The sequence below is a fragment of the Cheilinus undulatus genome, linkage group 2, assembly GCF_018320785.1.
Source record: "Cheilinus undulatus linkage group 2, ASM1832078v1, whole genome shotgun sequence".
In the NCBI taxonomy this organism is placed as follows: domain Eukaryota; kingdom Metazoa; phylum Chordata; class Actinopteri; order Labriformes; family Labridae; genus Cheilinus; species Cheilinus undulatus.
In genome coordinates, this window is record NC_054866.1 from 37,190,633 (window position 1) to 37,214,140 (window position 23,508).

The 23,508-nt window shown below is 39.9% G+C and overlaps 1 protein-coding gene across 3 annotated transcripts in view; it reads right to left on the minus strand.

The window, feature by feature from the left end:
- Positions 1-23,508, minus strand: part of LOC121527297 (SH2B adapter protein 2) — a 39,823-nt gene that overhangs the window by 11,880 nt on the left and 4,435 nt on the right. The window contains exons 2-3 of one of the 3 annotated variants that reach the window (XM_041814214.1): positions 22,315-22,460; positions 9,779-10,727 (exon numbers count right to left, since the gene is read on the minus strand). In XM_041814214.1, the coding sequence (XP_041670148.1) occupies positions 9,779-10,727; positions 22,315-22,334 (969 nt within the window). In that variant the 5' untranslated portion in view covers positions 22,335-22,460. Of the gene's footprint in view, positions 1-9,778; positions 11,465-22,314; positions 22,461-23,508 lie in introns of those variants that run through there. The other 2 variants (XM_041814223.1, XM_041814206.1) reach the window with 2 other exon arrangements.

Below are 23,508 nucleotides of genomic sequence, written 5' to 3' on the forward strand. Positions count from 1 at the left end.
TCTCTCTTTCTGCTTTTCTTTCAATCACTTTCCACCCCCAACCCAGACTTGGCAGATGGCTGTTCATCATAAGCCTTGATTTTGCCTGTGAAAAGGAAGTCATTCCTTGCCACTATAACTTTGCTGAATGTTTCTTAGTGCTGTGCACGTAGTGGGTTAATGTAGGGCCTTTATAAATAATAATACATAGAGTACAATCTAGACTGGTCAGCTTTGTAAAGTGTCTTTAGATAACATTGGCTATGAGTTTTCACCATGCAAATAATGATAGGCTGATTAATACATATTTCATAAATAACTCTAGGTACACAAAGCTTTTCACAGCTTTTACTTTTTATGATGTTGGACAACAAACAAACACATGCAGCGTTGCGATATTGTGCTCAGTTCACAGAAAAATACGCTATATGTATGTTGTGAATTTAGCATTAAATATCCCCAAAACAAGAACTAATGTTATGAAAAGGTCTAAAGTTGCATTAATTCTTCCCTTTACCCTGTTAAAGGCAACATCAACACCTACAAAAGTGTAAACTATAAATTTTACAAGGGAGACAGCCCAAAGAGAAGCTTTTAATTAGTGGCACGGGTTTAAATAGAAACACTTCACCTCTCTGTAAATGAAAATTGCAGAGCAACTTCTCACAAACCTTGCTTTTAATTACGAATTATGGGGCAACATGGAGTCTAAATTAAAGGTATGATCTTAGAAGTTATGAGCAGCAGCTACTGCACAACTCTCTCATCTCCTTTGATGAAATACTTCAGATGGATAATGTCAATAATAAGGCTGATAAACATGTTTGTTTTCATGATCTGTTATTGCTGCTGTCTTGGCCATGAGTTTCATATAATCACAATTTCTGTCTCAAAAAGGACATTCCTAGTAAAATAAAGTTTATATGAAATACTATTTCTAAACTAATAGGCAGGAGTTTTTATATAGCCTCTTACTTCCTGCTGCATTTTCCAGCGATTATTTCTGTGCTCACCAAACAGGAAAAGTTTACAAGAGGGTGAACACAGAAAACATCCTGGCCTCAGTTTGCCCTCTGCAGCGAGTCGGTTCCAGACGATAATCTTAACAGATCCAATGAGTGTGTGTGAGACGCTGAGCTCAGCATGTGTGTGTTTATTCCTGTGTGTGTGGGGAGAGGCAGAGCGAAAAGGAGGCTGACTGATGGTCTGGCAGAGGCTTATCAGCTGATCTGTCTGGAGTAACACTGGTCTCATCTTGATCTGCGTGTGCAGCTGGCTGCCATCCACACCCACAATTCCTTTCTGTGGATCAGATGTCAGAAACCACTTCCTGAATTAAACCGTTTGACCATTTCCTGTACCGCTCTCCTGTGGCACAGGAGAGCGGAACAAAGTCCCCGTGTTCATGTGTGCTGAAATGTGTAGTTAGTCTTAACCTGGGTTCATTGGTTACAGCGTATGGCTGCATCGCTGCACCATGTAACTCTGACAGGAAGTCAGTGTGTATTTAGGGCCATGGGTCTCTTTATTTGTGGTATAGTCATTTTGATAAGACCTGAAAAGGCCAGTCCAACCTCAGTGACACAAAAAGGTCCGCTCTTCTATACTAGAACCTATTATTATTTTGTCATTACTTATACATGTTTGACATACCTGACAAATTGGCATAGAAATGACATCAAGTTGGTAAATATTACCACAGTGAGCAGGCTAAAGAAAATTTACATCAAAATGAAGTCTTATTTCTGGTGACTTTGTTGACATAAATCAAATATTCACATTTATCTCCGAGAGTGCTCACAGCTAGATGCTAGCTTTAGCCCCTCTCACATATGCAAACATGAAAATTTCAGACAAGCCTGCTCCTGATATTTTCCAGTGTTGCTCCTTTACATATGTCCCTTACAGCAGGGAGAGAGTCTCAGGAGGCAAAACGTGATGTAAAAATGACACAACAGAAGGCACAGTGTCATGTTTACAACATATCTAGGATGGCAGATGAAGCAACAGATTCTGGCACTGGGTAACAGGATTTTCTTATGATGTATTCTTGGGTTTTTATGCCTCCATTGAAAAGACAGTCCACATTAAAGTACTACAATAGTGGCATCCATGCCGATCTCTTCACTAAGAACCATCGTTTACCAGCTTGCATCACAACTAAACCATGCCTGTAGCTACCACCTAATTTTCCTTAAATGAACTCTGATTGGTCCGGTCGTTCTCTGACCAGGAACAATTGTTTAACACTAAAACTTTGCAAGATGGATCTACCTGATGATAGACATTAATCTGGCCAATCCATCGGCTTTGCAAGATTAATAAACTCTTTGCTTGTGGGTAATTTTCCTGAATATTTCCTAACATCAGCTCACCTCAATATTTAATAATGGTGCTGGAGACCTTTAGTCTCTGTTACATGTAGTAAATCAAATTAGCAAATTGTAGACAGAAAGATTGTTCAAAAAAAAAAAAAAGTCATTACATGTGACCAGTTTCATGCTACACATCTGAGTCATTGTAAATAATGACTGGTGCACCTTTAAAATGTTATTTCCAAACAAAGGAGTGTTCTGAATGATGGATTACAATGACTGTATGTGCATATATAAATACATTAAGAGGTAAGAGACAAGAAAATTGTATTTATGCATTACATTTGAGTTGACTCAACCGGCAAGTGAGCCAGTGAAACAAACCAGATGACAGAAGTGAGATTTGGTTTCTTTATGGCTGAAAAAATTAATTTTTATTCCTGAATTAGTGTCATGATGGACTTCAAAACCATCTTTAAAGAGACTGTCTTTAAAAGAAAAAAAATGTAGAGACAGGACTTTCCTAAACTGTCCTGTTCCCTCGTTTCCTCCGCTGGCTTCCAGTAAAATTCAGAAATTATCACAAGTTCATCCACAGAGGTAAAGCCTGAATCTTTGGACTGTTTCACTCAGCATCTAAAAACATATCTGTACAGACAAGCTTTCTTGTAAACCCCTAATCCTTGTCTTGCTTGTTTGTATTTATGCCTCTGTCTGATATTGTCTTTGTGTATTTCTCTGACAGCTTGTTTGTATGCTGTCATCTTTGTGCTTGTGACTTTCTTTGCAGACAAATCTTTTAAAAGTGCTGCAAAACTATTATTATAGGGTGGATGTGGATCAGTGATATAGTGTGTTGTCTCTCAACCCGTGGCTGGGGTTTGATCCCCTGCTCCTGTAGCCCCATGTTGATGTGTCCTTAGGCAAAACACGTCACCTTAAATTGCTCCTGCTGCTTTGCCAGTGTCATGTGAATGTGTTTGGATTGGACCAGTTGATAACTGATGGACACTTCAGCTGTCATTGTGTAATGGTGTAAATTGTTAAATGAGACCTGTGGTGTTGAAAGCTCTTTGAGTGGACAAATGATTAGAAAAGGCTATATAAGCTGAAGTCCATCTGCTTAAATGTTTTAAAAGGGGATGTGGTGTTGTTCATATATGGTGCTGTAGTTATACATTGTGGGTGTGGACACAAACATGAGCCTGCTAGCTTGTGAAATCAGCACCTGGGTTTCAAAAAAACCATCTGTAAAATGTTGATGGATAAATACAATATCTGAAGATCTTGATTGTTGAATATGGTAAGGGTTTCCACTTTGTTTGTGTTATGAAACCAGCAAACAGCAAAAATAGAGTGTATGTTTGATCTTTGCACCATGCATGAACTGACCCTTTAAACAAGAGAGCCAATGAAACAAGCCAAATGAGAATAAAGTCGGATTTTCTGGGTTTCTGTCTAGATGAATGAGGGAAATTTCTTCCTGAACACATGTAATTATGGAACTTCAAAAAAATCTGTTATTATGCTGTTTGGAGAAGATACTTAAGGATTAAGTTTGGTATCTTCTGTTTTATTGTTTTGAGTATTTTAGTATTTAATAATACTTTTATTTTGAAAGAACTGGTAGTTTTTGCATTAAATGGTTCCTGTAATACAGACAAGAAAAATAGGATGGGTGAATGTTTTCTTACCAAGTCAGGAGCACACTACAAGAACTATCTTCTTGTTTGGAAGAGATATTTGTTTATAAACACAACAGAAACTAAATTTTTATATGATTTTATATTTTTGAGCTTGGACATAAAATTAGGGATGCACCACTGCATCAGTTTAACCTCTGACCTGTTGATAAACATCGGCCATCGACCAAGACAGTCTAGGCTGCAGCTCTTGGATGCAGACCACTACTGAAAGACATTGCCTCTGTCAGGATAGAAATACAAGCTAAAATCTTTCAAAATAAAATTGGATTAAACTACTAGTTAATGCTAGGTTCAGGATATCAAAAGTTACATTTTAAAAACCTTACCTGTAGAACTTAATTACAAAATGTTTAAAAAAATGAACTAAAAAATATGCTAACAGGAAAAAGCTCATCTGCCATGAAAAACACTCTAATGCGGCTAATGTAGCTAAAGCTAAAGCTTACAAAGCAACATTAGCTTCATAAGCGATGTGGGTTATTTAGCTGAACACTGTGCACCTTTTAAATTTTTGCAAATCTCATAAACCGATATCTTATTCAAGTAATATAGCTATGTAGCTAAAGGTAAAGAAGCTAGGTTGGAGATGTTAGCTTATGCTATTGTAGGCTGTAACAGTGAAGTAAATCCCTGTATTTGAGCTTATATATGTTTTGAGTTTAAGTGAAAAAAGAAATAATAAGTTAAAATCTACACAGTAAACTATTGACATATTTTATGTTACAAAGTTGTCATTCCTAGGTTTACATGTTAAAATATTTTTAACAGCATCTACTAAGAGTTACTAGAATGTTGAAACTGCCTCTGGAGTTTCCCTGCTTACTTAGAGTTTAGTCCTTCTGATCTCTGATTTGCCAACTACATGACATGTGACAAGCAACCAGGAAGTGGAAATTGTTGTGGAGCAAAGGAAAAGTAACCTTATATGCCAGATGGATATGTTTCCCAGATCCATCTGGAAAACCTTCACTACAAAGCATTTGGGAAAGGACAGAGGCTTTGAAAAAAACTCGCAGTGTGGTTGGATGAACGCTCTGTCACATCTGTATGGGCCAATCAGAGCAACAAAACCCATGACGTAGCCGCGACTGAGGTGCGCATGCGCAGCTACCAAGGAATAATGCAAACCATGGTGACTAAAGACGTCAATACACGACTTTTGTTGTTTTTGAAAAGAAAACAACTCAGTGCTGTTCTTTGCTCATCTTTAAAAGAAAGAATGTCGTCAAGTTCTGATAAAACTGGCACTTCCATGCTAATGTCTTCCGCCATAATCGCACCGGCTTCTTGTTGCTGCTTGCATATGCCACGACTCCGCCAAAAGTATTGCCCCTCGATGCTGATTGGTCCTGTCACTTTCTAACCGGGCCCAAACGGTTCAGATGGGAGCTTTGCAAGATGGATTCACCAGTGAGAAACAAAGAACCGGGCTACCCATCTGCTGTGCAAGGTTAGAGGAAAAGTGGCTGCCATTAAAATCTAATGCTGAGAAAGTTATCCGTATCCATCCTGCTGTTCTTCATACTCACAGTGATCCCTTCACTCACCCTCACTTTACACTATGTTTTATAAGCTAACTTAGCTGTTAGCTACATAGCTCATTAGCACTAGCAACAGTTGCTAAAGGTAATGCAGCTACATTAGCTTACATAGCTAGTGTAGATATGTTAGCTTCAAGTTGTTAGCACAAAGCTAAAGGGAGCTACTGTTTACAAAACTACTTCTAAAATGAGTCTACACGTAATTTATTCTCAGATGCGACCTCTGACCTTTTTGTGTTTTATTCATAAAATGTTTCTTAGTCTGTAATGTTTGCAATGTGGTTAATTTTAATGAAGGGAACTGCTAGAGTTTGTTTATGAATAAAGTTACATTTAAAAAAAGTTCCATCCTGACAGGTGTCTCACAGTAGCGGTCTGCGCGGGGGGGGGCTGTCTGAGAGCTGTGGTCTTTCTGATGCAAATAAGAGGGCAAACGAAGTCACCTGTAAGACAAACTCTAAACTGATTTCATGGTCAAACAAAATGCTGGCACAGTGGGAATCTTACACACAAGAAGTGAGGAAAAACACTGGTCTCGGCATTTGCCCTAATCTTAATGGTTGACTCTTCACAATATATGAGCCTGTCTGCTTGCGACAACAAAATGTAGCTCTCAGTTATTTCTCTTTAGTGATCAGAAAAATTCAATTTTCACAATTATTGAACATACTAGACACACATAGGCTGAAATACTGAACATGAACGTGCTCTGACAGGATCCTGTGAGTATGCACTAATGAAGAGATGTCAGAGTGAGGGCTGCTGCTCACAAAGGAGCTCCACGTTGCTCAAGGGCACCTTGGAAATAAACTGGCACCTCTCCAGCTACCAAGGCAATTTCTTGACTTGGTCTGATTGAAACTTGAACCTGCGACCCTCTGGTTCCCACTCAAGTCCTCACAGACTGAGCTACTGTGGATTTATGAAACCAGCAAACTATTAGAGTTGCTGAAAAAAAAGAGTTTTGTATGTTTTTAGGTAAGTCTGGTCCTTGTTGAAGCTTTCTTTGATCACTGTTAGTTATAACAGTTGTGATCCCATGTTATTCATGTATCCCCCCTTCTTTTTAGTTCTTAGTGGTGTGAAGCAGCTTGTGTGTCATCTGCTGCTGTGTCATAATGCAGTCGGTTAGCTCTCTGCAGTGTGTGTCTCTGCCACGCAGAGCAGCCTGCAGATTGATAACCCTCTCTGACAGGGACGGAGCTAGAGCCAGTCAGCCAGGAGCAGGCCAAAGTGAAATTTTATGAGTCAGTTTATCTCTCCGACACTGTTGACTCTGCACTGTTGTGATTTGTAAGACCTGAATGGGGACGGCAGTGAAAAGGAAAACAGCTTGGAGCGTCTGTGGAGACGTGTGTGTTTAATTAATGTGTCACATCAGGCCGGCTCTGAAGTTTCTCTTAATCTTGAGCCTTGTCAGGGACGCCTTAGAAGTTCCCCATGTGTGGACGTTATAAGAACACGACATGTGAAACTGCTGAGGCACAATTATTAAGTTTCATTTTAGATGTGGTCAAGCTCTTATGGCTCTGACTGAGTTTGTGAGTGAGTCAGTGAGAACTATTTCGGTTCCTTTTTTCACTTTGTCACCAGACAGTTTGCCAGAGACAAAGAAACAATCAATATTTATTTTTTGCTCATGAAAGGGAATCTTTGTGATCCGCTCCTGCTTACAGAAATCAATGTAACAGCTTCCTCTCTCTCTCTCTCTCTTTCACATTGTCTCCAGTTCTCCCTCACTCTCCCCCACGCCTGCCTCCCACCTGTCTTCACCCCTCTCCCCATCTCCCCCCTCCCAGCAGCCTCATCCCCACATTCCCACCAGCGATGATCAAAGGACAGTGGCAGATTCACAGCCTCATGGCCTCTTTAAGGTCAGGGCCAGTGTTCTGGAAATCCCATATAGATGAATGTGCAGTGTTGTGTACATGTGTGTGCAGCACCTCTAAGTGTGTGATCAGACTTCACAGTGTGTCATTCAGGGTCACGGGGGCTGGATTATCAGGGATTCATGAAGGGCTGCAGTAAATGATTATTTTCATGAATCATTTATGAGCTGAATTTTCAATCAATCTCTCAGCCTGATGTCCAGTCAGACATGTCCTTAAGACTTGTCCTCCTGCTTTTAGCAGCTGGACCAAAATAACTTCCTCGCTGCACCTGGAAATACGATCTCAGGGCTCAATGAAAAGTTAAAGGATCCTTTTAAGGTTTTCTGCAGAAAAAACATGGCTTCTTAGGCCCATTAAAACAATTATAGATACTTTGATTTAAGTACTTAGATTTGAACGTTTCCTTCAGTACTTACTTGAGCTTGGTTGCAAAAGCCTGAGATGGCCTATAAAACCCATGTTAAAAATCCCATTTTGCCAGCAGAAATAAAAAATGTTTACAGCCAACAGCAGGGTGAAATGGATCAAGAATCATGTCTTGATATTTTATAACTTGATGATAAGAGGTGGAAAGACTTCAAGACTATTGTACTCAAGTAAAATGACAGTTCTTCTGGTGAAAATGTACTGAAGTAGAATTAAAATCACTCAACAATAAGTCAAGCAAAAGTATTTAATCTAAAGTTTCCTGAAATTACTGAGTAGCTACTAAGGAGTTACAGTAAAATATGATCACTTGGCCATTTTCATGTCACTGACAGAAAGAACTTCCTTGTTTTAACTTCTGTTTATTTTTTTCACACAGTGCTTTTTAAAATGTAATGAAATACAAGATTTTCCTGAAAATGAACTCAAGTAAAAGAAACATTCCTCATTTCATCTTTTTGTTTTTTTCTTTTTAAATTATTTACTTATTTAATAAAAAAAATAAAAATAAATAAATAAAATTTAATTGAATAAAATAAAAAAATTAAATATAATAAAATAAATAAATAAAAAAATACTATTCCTCATTTCAAAATGTACTCAAAAGAGAATTAGCCAAAAAAAAAAAAAAAAAGCGAATTGATTACAGTAATTTGAGTCAATGTATTTAGTTACTTTCCATCCCTAGTGGTAACACACATTTCAGATCTGATTTTTTTCTGTAAAGAAATAACAAAAACAATGTCACACTTAATGTGTAGTTTAGCTAAGTTAAATAGCAATTAGTGTATAAGCTGAGAATTTCTGTATTTAACCACATTCAATCTGCCTTTTTGCAGCCTTTTGAAATTCCACAGTTTTGCATTGAAAGCTATATCTTTTTGGATTTTTGTGCTGTTTTAAAATAAGGGTAATTGACCTCCTGTTTGGACACAGACCTGCTTTTATTCTGAAAGGAAATAAGTAACTTTGGGTGGGCGAAAAATCATGACAGGAACTTTACAAGGAATGCATGCTATTGTTTTTTGCAGATATCTGATAAGCAGATATTTACAAAGTATTTTAGCCGATATTGATATCTAAATGTAATCCAGACCTAAAACTTCAATCCTAAAAATACACAATTTGAAGTTTGAAGATGAAAAAAATTTAACCACAGAAAAAGGAACTAGTTATGGATTGAAAAGAAAATAAGGGAACCGTTTTGAAAGGTAAGTGTTTGATAAGATAATGTGCATGTCTTTTGACTCGTCCACTGAGCTGTCTGAGAGATTTTAAAGTGAAATGAGACATTAAGGAGCAGTGGTAGAATTATTCTAAATCACTGTGGCTGCAGGGAGACACTGCAGTGGCTTTACCAACATGTGCTGAAAGGGACATTAAAGAACGTGATTGCCATTAATATTGACCTGATAAATGCATTAATGCAATTTTTACTGGTCCATTTTAATGTATTGCTTGTTTCTCAGTTCAGTTCAATAAACGTGTGATGCAGATGTTGCAGAATCCATGAGTAATTTGGGTTTGATAATCATGATCTCAATTTAAATCAAACTGATCATTATCATGATTTTGAAAAATGTCCTTAAATTGATGTGCTGGTTGTTCCGACAGTTGTAAACTCAAAAGCCAAATTCACAATTCAATGTGATGCTTCAACTTCACTATGAGTGCTGCAGAGGTGTAAAGATGGCAGAGCTTTGTTATAGCACTATTGCAGAAACACTGTGAAAACTAGGGGGTTGGGGGGGTGGGGGGTACCAGGGCTAAATTGATACTTTTAAAATGGAACTGATGCATAAAAAGTACCAGAAATTTTGCTATTTTCTTTTTCATTAACCTTTAACTTTTCACCACTATTGTTGTCTTATTGTCCTCCATGTTTGTACCCTTAATTGTGTCTGTGTGCATTTGTGTACCTTGGGTGGTACGTAGAACTCCAGCAGGAACCTCTCCCCTCCCTCGTCCCTCTTGGTCTTCCTCAGCAGCAGGCGACACTTCTGCCACTGTGCGGCTCCCATACAGTTTGTGTCGTCAGCCACCATGTACCTGAGTGCTCCCTCCCTCTGGATCTCCAACATCTCTGCCTTATGTCCCTGTGAACCCCTGGGGAGCCGCAGCTTTTGGGACCACTTCTCCCCCCCTGCAGCCTCACCACCACCTCCTCCCCCACCACCTATTGCTCCATTAGCCTTTCTGGCCCCAGAGGGACCATCAGGTTCAGGGGAGGCCCGTCTGTGCCACATCTCCTTCACCCCGTCCACCACACAGAGACTCATGTTCCTCAGGGAGAAACCCTTTTTGAAGCGGGCCTTTGGGTGGCTGACTGAAACGTCCTCTGAGCTGCGTGATTGTCCCAGAGCAGACACCTTGTGGGCCGTCTGGGGGCCTCTTGTGGGGCCATTGCCTCCCCCATCTATCCCTCCCCCTCCACTGTCCATACTGTCCAGGGACTCACTGGAAGCCCCGGCGTCCTTGCGTCTCTGGTAAAGGTCGTGGCCGTAGGACAGCGGGCAGCCCTGGATTCCCAGGAAAGGAACGATGCTGTATTTTGGCGCCAAGCTGGATCCCTCCTCCCCTGGTGACGTGGCCTGGTTTTCCCGGGCCTGGGTCAGCGCTGAGGAGAAGCACTCAAGGAAATGGTGGGCAAAGTGCTGGGAGAAGCTTGCATCAGCGCCAGGTGAATCGTAGCACGGGTTTTCAGACAGAAAGCGCTGGAACTTGTCAGCGAAGTCCACAGCGGAGGCTCGGGCGTGGAGCTCACAGAACTCTCGCCAGTCAGGCAGTGGGCACGAGGAGGAGAGCTCCGGGCTACCGGGCACCACCGCTCCGTTCATCACTGGGCCATGCCAACCCGCCGAGGAGAGGCTGAGGGAGAAGAAAAGAGCAAGAGTTTTAGAGTAACATAAAACATAAAACATGACATAAAACAGATGAGAAAACTGCTTAACACCATCAAGTTAATCATCAGGCTGTTTCCTCATTGGATCAAATAAGTTTTCTAATCAGATAGTCTTTAACCAGTGTTTGTCTGTAATTAACAATACAATCTGTTGGCGGGATTTTACACTAGTGTGTTATATAAAAAAATTCACTGCAACTTCACTGTTCAAACACCTCATCATGCAAAAGATGCAACTTTGCATTTTTTGTGATATGGTAATATTGAGTCAAAGTTTCTTTACCACAAGAAAAAACATCAGATCAAGCCTTAACATTGTATCCATTACTTTGATTTAATTTATACTTCAGCCATTTCATAAAAGTTTTTCAAACACTGCATTTTTTGCAAAAAAAAAAAAGTCTAATCTTGTACGATTTCAGAAGATTGGCCTGTTTTTGGTTTTGTAACACATTTCACACATAATCCAGTGTATTTTTACACGGATAAACCAACACTTACGGTCAGGGTTCACTTATAAGATCTTTTGAGGAGTTCATAGCTGTGAGACTTATATTAAAAATGGCAACTCCATATCTGTGGGGTTTGTTTTTTATGGATATACAGTATAAATCAATAAGATACCATGAGAAAAACAAAACAATTGTCAGAGGAGGATTGGCGTTCAATGTGGGAGAGTTGCAAAGAGAATGTCACTGTTGAAGAAAACTCATTAAATCTGGACTAGAGTTTACCAAAAGGCATGTAGGAGACTCCATGGTTATGCAGAAGAAAGTTCTTCGGTCTGATGGGACCAAAATGGTGCTTTTTGACCATCAGACAAGACGCCAAACACTGCACATCGTCACAAACACACCATACCCACTGTGAAGCATGGTGGTGGCAGCACCATGCTGTGGGGATGCTTCTCAGCAGCCAGCCCTGGAAGGCTTGTAAAGGTAGAGGGTAAAATGTAGGAAAATCCTGGAGGACACTCTTATTCGGTCTGCAAGACAACCTTTTTTTTTTTTTTTTTTTTTTTTTAAAAAACGGCAAATTATATTGACAATAATTGATTTATAAAATAAAAAAGGGGAAAACATCCAAGGGTGTGAATGCATTTTATGCTCACTATATGGGGCACAACCTACCCACTAGGCCAGGTGTGTCCAAACTACGGCTTGGGGGCCAAATGCAGCCCTTGATCCACTTTTTATCAGCCCGCAACAAATTCTTTCAAATTGAAATGAAATATTGCCCACATTAGAGCATGAAACTTGTGCTTATTCTTTGTTACTTTCAGCACAAGGTGGTGCTACCATTCTGATTCTGTAAACAAACATTTTGATGTGAAGAATTTCCTGATTTTGTTTTCTGTGACTAAATTGAGACAACACTGTACATGGTAAACAAATTGACAACCAAAATAATAATAATATCTTGATTAATAATGCTCTAATGGATTAAGGCAGCAAATAGCAGCACCAGTGACGCTCCAGGGGCGGAGCAAGCGGGGGCTCCCTGCAATCATTAAAATGATTGGCTATTTCCCTTGTCAGTCATGACTTATCCATTTCAGCATACTAAGAATATCTTAACCTACATTAGACTGATTTTACTAACTTAAATACCCTCATAGTGAAGTATATGAAAGTGGCTCCACTATCCTTATATATTTCTGTATGTGGCCCCCAATGGAAAAAGTTTGGACACTCAAGCACTAGGCCACCTGCACCCAAGAATCAAAACATTTTGACAATCTGAACACTGAGAACCCCTACAGATCCTCTTTTTTGTCCGATTTAACTTCTTTACTGTCATTTTCCTTCATGTTATAAATACATTTCAGCTTTTACTAGTCCCACACTTCCCGCATGTGTTTGCTTGTATGTGTTTATATGACTCAGTCCTTGTTGCTTCCTCCTCTTTCAACCCGATCAGTGCCAAACCACATCACATCATTGATAAAACCAACATCTTACTCCTCTACCACATCTCTGTCAGCAGCAACATCCAAACCCTCCTCCTCCTCTTCCTCTTTCCTTCATCTTTCCCTCAGATATTTAGTGACTAATACATCATCAGTGCACACAATTAAACACATATTGAGTTGATGATTGTTGTGGTTAAATCACACAGATTAAAGGGATTCGTGAGTGGGCAGGCTGGGTGACATACGCACAGGGGCTGTTGACACTCCGCGGGCTGTGAGAGCTGTACCTCTGAGCAGCTCGGCCTCTCTTGGCAGTTCATTCACAGTACGCACTCCAATGTTTGGGCTCTGAAATTGCACTCCTAAAGCAAACCTGCATATATTTGCTCTGCTGACTTTCCAAGAATTTTTTATCCTGCAAGCAGCTTAATTGTCATTTTCCAAACACATCAGTTCAGGCTGTTTTCATAAAGGATTAGCATTAAAAAAAAAACTCCAGTGGAATTAAGTCTGACACACGTGTCCAACTACAAGCCAATTTCTCTTTCCTTCCTGCTCCCATCTGATCTGTAGCAAACAATATGCCAGATCAGAGACAGGATATGATGATCAGGGAAAGTACAGAGGACTCCTTTAGCTTGTCATCCTGAGAGAGGAACTGTTGGATGTTGGACCCAGTGTCAGGAAATCAGAGGAAACGCTGGGATGGAAAAAGACACTGGAAGAAAGGAAAAGGTGGGATTAAAGAGAAATAATAAGAATAAAGGAAAAGAAATTTGTCTCTTATCTGGATGAACATCCCAGAGAAATCTAAAGATCCAGTGCTGGGGCCATGCTGCCAGGTTTTACTGCTTTGTTCAAATGCAGCTGCTTGATTTTTTGATTAAAAACTCAACACAGTATATGGATATTTTCAAAGAAGTATGTTTTTTGTTGGGGTTAATTGCTAAAAGGATAAGTAACTGAAGTTTTAAGTTATAAGCCATTAAAGACCCGTAAAGTGAAATCCAAAATTTGTGTCTTAACACACGTAGATAAGTTGGAATAAGGTTGCTGCAAACATGTAAAAACACTGAGATCTACATGTGACTGAATTCTGGATTTGGACTGTTAGAAAGTTTTTCACCTCTTTCCTGGCTTGGTTTCATGTGGGCGGGGCCGATATGTGGGCTCATGATGTCACGAGCCCACAGTGGGGAATGACCCCGCCCCTTTAACACTGCAATATAAAACCACAGAGCAGTTCATCTCAGTACAGTCCATTGTTAGCTGATTCACTGCCTTCATTGAATGTTAACAGTCAGTTAAAAGCTGTTTTTCTGTTCATCGTGAGGTAAATTTGCCAAAATCTATCAGCCACAGTGGACTATGGATCTTTTAAAACATCATAACAGAAATTTGAGCCAGAAAAAGGACCTTGTCTCTTCTTCTAAGGTCAACAAGAGGTCAAGAGGGCAGGTTAATGGCATGAGTGCTTTCCTCAATTCAGATTGTAACATTTTTTTAATTTGAGAGGATCAAATTTCTCCTGAGTGGGCGTGGCTTCATCTCATTCGACAGACATGCCTACACCATCCTGGAGCAGATTTTACTGCCTCATTGCCTCAGCTTGATTTTATTACCCTGGAGATGTTTTATTTGACTGAAAATTGACCTGGGGGTTCATAACATAGTGACCTGTCTTTCAACAAACCTAAATACAGATTTATTTTCACTTTACAGGGTTTTTAATTCATTTAACTCAGATGTTTCAATCAGACCTGAAATCAAGCACCCAGCAATTCAGTAAACATTTGCGAATATTTATGACACAAAATGGGTCATTCTGAAGAGCTCAGTCACTTTTGCAATTATAAAGTTTGTGAAGTTTCATCCAAGCTGGATATTCCACTATCAGCTATAAGTGGTGGAATGTGGAAGGATTTAGGAACAGCAACTCAGCTAGAAAGCTGATGACCACATAAAATCACAGCGCAGGGTCACTGGCTGCTGAGGTGCTTGGTGTTTAAAAGTCACAAATGCTCTGCTGATCCATAGCTGAAGAGTTCTGAACTTCCTGTGGCGTTAATGTAAGCACAAAAAAACTGAGCAGCTACATGCAAGCCTCACATCACCAAGTCTAATGCCAAGCTGCAGATGAAGAGGTGTAAAGCACTTTCTTTTTGTTGAGTGATGAATCTGTTCTCTATTTGGCAGTCAAATGGGCGAGTCAGGGTTCAGCAGGTGTCAGGAGAACATTACCTGCCTGATTACACTGTGCCAGCTGGGAAGTTTAGTGGAGGAGGGATAATGGTGTGGGGCTATTTGGGTAAGGCCATTTGTGTCTAGTGAAGTCCAATCTTAATGTTTCAGCATACCATTTTGGACAATGCTATGCTAACTTTGTGGCAACGGTTTGGAATGAATGGGCACAAAGTTGCCATAAAAAACATTTCAAAACCTTGTGGAAAGCCTTCCAAGAAGAGTGGAGCCTGTTATAGCTGCAAATAGCTGTTATATATAGCTGTTATTTAAGTGCATGTATTTGAATACAATGTCATTACAGCCCCTGTTGGTGCAATGCTCAGGTGGCTAAATACTTTTGTCCATATGGTGTCCACATATTTTGTTCCATCTAAGGTCCAGACTACAAGGCTTTAACTGAAAAAAAAGTTGAATGGTTCAATATTTTCAGAAATGTGGGTCATAGGTTTCTTATTAAGGAGATGCTGTTGGCTTCTGAGGTGACAAATTAGTTGTATTTATCTCTGAAAATCATCTACCTGAACTCATGGTCAGAAATGTTGCTTTAAGAAGGATAGGACTAAATATTGATGTGGCAACACAATCTCGTCCTTAACCTAGTGATAAAAATGATACAATTATTTGGTGCCAAATAAAATGTTGCTGCTTATAAGACAAATAACATGAACTGATGTAGGTTGGCCAAAGACGAAGCTGATGGGATAATGGGATAATAATAAATGGTGAAGCATGATATTAGGTTTCATGGCACCAAACTGCAGTGTATAAATACATAAATCCTTTATTTTAGCTATTCAATGGCACTGTATATTCTTCAGTTAATAAGATATGATGTGTACAACCATTGTCTTTTTACATCACAGAAATTCTGTATCATCATGCCAGCACAGTAGTAGTCCATCCATGGGTAACGTTGCGGTTCTCAGCCCTAGCAGGGAGCAAAGGAGGTATCATTGGCAAGAAAAACAAATTGTTATGCAAGAATTCACAAAGAGATTCTCATTTCTAACATTAACCTTGTCTTTCTTTTAGCCCAAGACTCCCAAGATGGATCATTTGACCATAAAGAGGTTTATTTTGATCTTTTACAGAGATTTATATGGTTTATATTACAATTTGGCTGTTTAAAAAATGTTAAAAGGGTTTATACACCAGATGTCATGAGGTAAAGTCATCAGCTTTGGAGTTGTGGAGCCTCTAAATTCATAAACCAGCCATTTGTCTTTAAAACTATCTTTTGCCTCTCTATAACACACAACACAATGTGTTTGAAACCATTAATTACGCTTTTTGTTCGACTGAGAAAATCCCGAATGAGAGTGTTTACAGAAAAGGGTAAAGAAATGTGTAGGACTTAAATAGAAGCACCTTCATTCATAAATCCATGACTTCATTCATTCAAACATCATCCATTCATTCAAACCAAACCAGGTTTCATATCCACACTTTAACTGTTGATCATTTGTAATCATCACAGTATCTCTCGCCTCTTGTGAATGTGTGCATGGATGTGTGAGTGTTTGTGTATTACTGGCTGCAAGGAAGTCAATATCCATTGAGCTATTTAAAAACCTGCACTGGGCCAACTTTCCACTCATTCAGCAGAAAAACAACAACACACAGTGAGGTGCATTTCTCAAAACTCCTGCCCTTCCGCACAAGTAAGGATGTGCCTCTCTCAAGGATAGTGAAATGACTGTACGCCGTGCCTACCCACACACACTCACACACAAATGCACACAAAGCAAGTCAGCATGAAACTCAAGCCATGAGACGCTGGAGGAAGTGGACAGCGTTTGGATTTTCTGAGGCTCAGCAGAGTGAAGAAGACTACGAAGCAGAAATGATTGACTGAGAGAAGTGGAAAGGGGCAGAGGTGGAAGTGCTTTATCTGAAGTACTGTAATTATGTTCAGCTATAAGATACTCAAAATTAGGTTGAGTATTTCCATTTGATGCTACTTTATTACTCTAGTTACCTTTATATAGAGAGAAGTATGGTACTCTGCATCATTTAGATGACCAGGAATATGTGTAATGTGCAAACATTAACCAACACACTCTTTCAAAGATTACCTATCTTTTTGGCTTGTGTCCACTAATGTTGAATCAGTTCTTGGTTTTAGTCTTTCTTCCCTCTGAAGCACTGAAAGACTGCTCCCTTCTTAAATTGGCATAGTATTACATGCAAATAACTGGAAGACTATTTAAAAAATGACAGGCTTGTGAAAAAGATTTTTGTTTCTTTATACCCTTGATAAGATCCTAGACTAACACACTGAGTATTCAGGGAGTTTTCAACATTTCTTATCTCTTTTTCTTTGATTGTTCTTGGTTAATTCTTTGAAAATAGTCCATTATGATATACTATATATTTTCTCAGGCTGCAAATAATCAGATTTTACTGATATCCAATAAGCGACTATTTCCAAACTCACTTTAGCTGATGCCCTCACCAATATATACACAGAATTGTAAAGATAACCAAGTGTCACCTATGCAAAGAGAGGCAAAGACCCTTAACATGAGCGGGAACTAGAAATTCAGGTAATTGTTTTATGTTCAGGGTTCACAGTGGGCCTCCTTGAGTATGTGGCACCCTCGGAAACCACCTGTGCGTGATGGTACTGTTGTACATTTTGCCAATTTTTTAAGCTAATGTATGATGATACTAATGATATGTATAGCCAAGACATCAGCTGTAAATCTCTGCAAACATTTTAATATCTGTTGATACTGATATTCAACTGCTGATTCGATATCATGCCGATAATATTGTGTATCCTTAGTATTCTCAAATACAGTTTAAACAGTGTGCCTCCAAACAGCTACGATGGTCTCTGTTTCATCTCTCTCTCCATCATATGCTGCTCCCACCAACCAATACCAACCTACCAACCAAACAACTAAACTCTGCCAGTCGAATAAAACCAACCAACCGACATACCAACAAATCAAAGTACCAATCTATCCACCCTACCAACCTCTTAACTTATAAACACACTAATGATCTCTAACTATTGTACGCTGCCGCTGTCCAACACACCAATCAATCTATCAACTATTCAAACTACCAATCTATCAACCCCTGTCGACCTGACTTCCATCTCCAGTATTCACTACTGCAGTGTTAATTTCGTCAACTAAAAGTATGACTAAAAATGTTCTGCGACAGCCTTCTTTCCATGAGAAAGACTGGACTAAGAATAGCCAAAAATAGATCTTTGATGACTAAAAGTAAATTCAATTTTTCATCAAGATGACTAAAACTAGACTAAAATGTGATTTAGTTATTGTCAGATATTCATCATCAATGATATTTCTCCACTGTGGGTAAAACTGTCAAATTACAGTGCATCTGAAGCTGTTCTGCCTCTCAGCTGTAGAAAGCAGGGAGCCCAGGTTTGGCAAAGTGCAGAGAACACACCATGATTTGGTACCAGATTTAGGTAACAGAATAATTACTTGGACAAAAAGTTAAGACTAAAATGTGAGGACTTTTTATGGACTAAAACTAGACTAAAACCATGAAGGGTAGAAATGACTAAAACTGAAACTCATTTAATCTAAAGACCAAGACTGAGACTAAAATTAATAATAGCTGTCAAATTTATCACTGCGATACTGCAGTCTAACCACCCAACCAAATAATAATGCTACCATCCAACCAACCAATTATACTACCCACCAACCAATAAATTACACTACCATCATACCAACCAACCAATCAATCAAACCACCAACCAACCAATTATACCACCAACCAACCAAAAAACAATCAATTATACTATCCCAAACCAATTACACTACCAACTAACAAACCAATTAAATTATCACCAACCAACCAACCAACCAATTATATCGCACACCAACCTACCAACCAACCAGTCAAACTGCTTACCAGCCAACCAACCAACCAACCAACCAACCAACCAACCAATTATATTATAAAAGAATCAACCAGCCAACCTACCAACCAACCAACCAATGGATCAATGAAACTACCAGCCAACCAACCTTTCCAACCAACATACCAATAATTTCTCTCTATATATATTCAGTTCTGCTTCCGTCACACCAACCAAAAAAACCTACAAATTTATCAAACTACCAACCTATAAACCAATCATTTATCTCCATTGTTTGCTCGTTTTTCTGTCCAACAATCTTGTCAATCACCAACCAAAAACCACATCAACCAACCTAATAACCCTTCCACCCAACTAACCAACCAACCAATGATTTCCCTCTACATGTTTTATGCTACTGCTGTCTAATAAACCCATCAAACTACTTACCTATAAACCAATTATTTCACTCCATCATATGCTGCTTTTTTGTCCAACAAAGTTATCAATCATCAACCAACCACCCAATCAACCAACAGCTCTGAAGAACAAAAATCTTCTACAGTACACAGGCATGCTTTTCAAGATGGCAGAGCTCTGCAGGCAACCCTTGCAGCTGCCTGTTTTGGTTTTAAATAAATTCCAATGTAGGAACTTAGCTTGATATTAACATGTTTACAGAGACTATATCAGGACTTTTACTTAAGGATCTGAGTAGTTTTCCCCAACAGGAGGGGGGGCATGTTTTTGCTCTACAGTCCAGCTGCTAAAACAATCAGTGAGCATGTGTAGGTGGAGGAGACAAGGGGAGCATAAAAAAGAGACACACTGCAGGATGAGGGGGAACAGAGGCACCATGTTGACTCTCACATCCCAACGACTCCCCACACTCTTTTTTTCTTTCATCCTTCAATGGATCTAAAGCACAGAAGAAAGACTAAAGGAGTAGGGGGGGTGTAAAAATGTTGACCTCCATCCCTCAGACCTCTGAAGCCTTTCCTGTATCTCCACCCCTGTATCTGTTGTAAAAATCTCCACTACTGTGCCCCCTCTTCCTCCTCCTCCTGCTGCTTCTTTCCTCTGGGGAACAGGGCTGATATCTCTGTCAGATGGCTGGGAGTTCAGTCTGTAACAGTAAACTGACCAAGGAGGAGAGGAAAGAAACATTACTGTGCCGGAGAAGCAATCAACTTCAGCCTGCAAAACACATCGCACAATACGAGACACGTTAGCTTTAGTAGAGCCCTCACAGGACCAAACCGCGCTGAGCCAACAACTATATCTGCCTGATTAATACTGCGGTGTTGTGGGGAGTAATGGAGCTACTGAGGAAGTGATACTGTAGCCAAGCAGAGCGGAAGTACAGGATTTGTGTTTTTAAAACTGTGTGTACACATACCTCTGTGCACAGATAAACACTGTGTATGCACTTAAGAGATCTAAACACACACATTTACACACTGCAGTGAGTGGTGTCATGCCAGCAGCAGCACACCCTCAGTGATTGGATGATGAAGATGATTGTTGATGTTGTGCTCCCACCCCGGGGAGTTTGGGCTCAGCCATGTTTTCTAAGATTAGCCTGCTTCACAGCGCAGCGCACGGCTAGAAGCACACTGAGCGCAGTACAGCGCTTTATATACACAACATCCTCATCACTATCTGAAAACACTTTTTATGTCTTATTATGTTGGATGGAAATATTGCAGAAGTTGGATTAAAATAAGAGACATGTGGTGCTTGTTTAGCTCAGTTGGTAGAGGAGGTGCCAAAATACTGATACAGTCCTCAATACGCTGTTCATAGGATCAGGTCTCTGTCTTGGCGCATGTTTTTTTCATGTCTGGCCCCACTCTCTAACCATGTTTCCTGTCTTCCTTCAGCTGCTCAGGCCAATAAAGTCCCAATATCATCAACCTATATGCATATACAGTGCCTATTAAAAGTATTCATCCCCTTGGATGTTTTATCTTTTTATTAACTTTATACATCTTGTCTTGAAACCATTTCTGCGTAGCTTTGGCTGAATGCTTCAGGTCATTGTCTTGCTGGAACAAGCTGTAGTTCTCTTGCAGACTGAATAAGATTGTCCTTTAGGATTTTTGTTGCATTCATTTAACCCTCTACTTTTACAATCCTTTTGGGACAGTTGCTAAGAAGCATCCCAACAGCATGATGCTGCCACCACCATGTTTAACAGTGGGGATGGTGTGTCTGTGGTGATATGCAGTGTTTGGTGGCCACCGAACAAGCATCTTGTCTGATGGCCAAAAAGCACCATTTAGACCAAAGAACTTGCTTCCACTTGACTATGGAGCAGCTCTCTCATGAAGCTTGACCTGATGAGGAACCAAGGCAACAGTTATATGTAGAGTCTCTCCCATCTCAGCTGCTGAAGCTTGTTACTCCTTCAAAGTGGTCATAGGTGTCTGGTGGCCTCTCTCCTTAGTCTCCCTCTTGCATGGTCACTCAGTTTGCAAGAAGAACCTGACCTAGGCAGATTAACACATGTGCCATATTCCCTAAGGAATGATGGATTTAACTGAAATCCACGGGGGTTCAGTACCTTTGAAATGTTTGTGAAAGGTTGTGAAAGGGTTCTTTTGTCTTCATGGTGTAATGGTAGCCAGGAATACTGATTAACCAGTGACTGGACATTGCAGACACAGGTGTCTTTTGTCAAAAAAGCCAAATTTTACTGACCATGATTGATTTATAAAATCACTAAAAGAGCAAAACATCCGAAGGGGTTAATACTTTTAATAGGCACAGTACGCACAAACTTAAAGCCACCCTGCTTCAGTCAGTGCCCTAGTTAGAAACCCCAGTCAAAAATTCTGGATCCAGCCGTGCACTCACAGGCATGTTATGTCATCTGATCAGCAGGCACTGTTGATGAGAACAAGGAGGTAACAAGAAGGACAGGGACTCAACTTTCCCCTAGGTAAGAGTGAGACAACTTCCCATGAATGTATGAACATCTTTTTCTCACAGATGGGAAAAGCTGATTGAGACAGTGTGTACCCAATCAGGACACAGTCAAAACTTAAAGTGGTTTCCTTCTTTCCATTACTTCCTCTTTCCATCAAACTGAATGACAATAGGTCTGTAGTTTTCCAGTAATCTTGCTAACATACTGTGTAGAGTTAAGTAGTATATGGGTTAAAAGCATGTGACAGAGATGTAGAGCTCAGCTAATGTTTTGATGATGTTCTGTTTTGATTTGATGCTCTGTGGGCATGCTAAAGGAGGACAGACAGAAAAACCCAGACAGGATGAAGTCACACTGATAAAAACTGACTCATATGCAGCAGTCAGAAGCCAGAAAAGATACTGCAGTAGACATTCAGGTGACTGTCTGAGCAAGAGGGCAAGAAAAATGTAAACTATGTAAACCAGGATGATGGAAGTGAGGGTTAAGCAGATGAGATGGAGACATGAGATAAAAGCCAACGAGGGGGAATAGCTAATAGCGAGTGCAGAGGAGGGATGGGGATCAGGCAGTAAAGAGCAGAAGCTGGGGTCAGCAGTTAAAGGCCCCTTTCTTTACCTTCTATCAGATCTATACATATCAGAGCAGTCTGTGACCTGAACCCTGATAACCTCGTCCCTCACTGATGCCACTGAACGTCATCTGGAGAATTTGTAGCCATGCTGACGTAGACCAGGGCCAATAGAAAGGGTCTGCTTGTCTACCTACAGACAAGGAATGTTCAGAGTAAGAATGTCAAAATGTTTAACACTTCCATAATTTTCAACACCACACAATTATTCTAAATCAATATATTTCAGTTCTTTTAAATACCAATGGTAGTGAAAAGTACAAAAGCTTAAAAAAACTACTGATTTTCAGTTATATTTTTTATGGAAAGCTCCTGAGAGCAGAAGACTGAGCACAATAGATTGCACAAATGGATAATACTGCCAATATACTGTATCTGTGCAAGAGTTTGCCTGTCTTTTTTTAAAGGTTTTTTGGGCTATTCACCTGTATTTGATAGGAAAGCTGAAAGTAAAAGCACCCAACGGTACCAAAAACTAGAATCGATCCCACAACCAAATATACTGCTGATACCTATGGCGAATATACTCTATACGGACAAAAGTGTTTGGCCACACCTGTTAATTATTTGATTCACATGTTTCAATCAGACCTGTTGCCACAGGTGTATAAAACCAAGCACCTAGCTATGCAGTCTCCATTTGCAAACATGTGCGATACTAAAAGGGTTGTTATGAAGAGCTCAGTGACTCCGAGTGTGGTACTTTGATGGATGCCACCTTCGCAATAAGACAGTTTGAGAAGTTTCATCCCTGTTGGATATTCCATATATAGTCAACATTATTGGAAAGTGGATGCATTTAGGACAAACAGCAACTCAGCCCAGAGCAGTAGACCATGTAAAATCCCAGAGTGGGGCTAATGACCGCTAAGGCACATGGTGTAAAAGTCCCCAACACTCTGCTGATTCTAAGACTTCTGAACTTCCACTGGCATTAATGTAAGCACAAAAAATGTTTGGCAGGAGCTTTATGGAATGAGTTTACATGGCCAAGCAGCCACATGCAAGCCTAAAATCATCAAGTCCAATACCAAGAGTGGCATTGGACTTGATGAGGATGCAGTGGTGTGAAGCTCATTGACTCTGGACTGTGGAGTTGTGGAAACATGCTCTGTAAAGTGACAAATCACACTTCTCTATTTGAGATGATGGGAGAAAGTTACTGCCCTCTGCCAACTGTG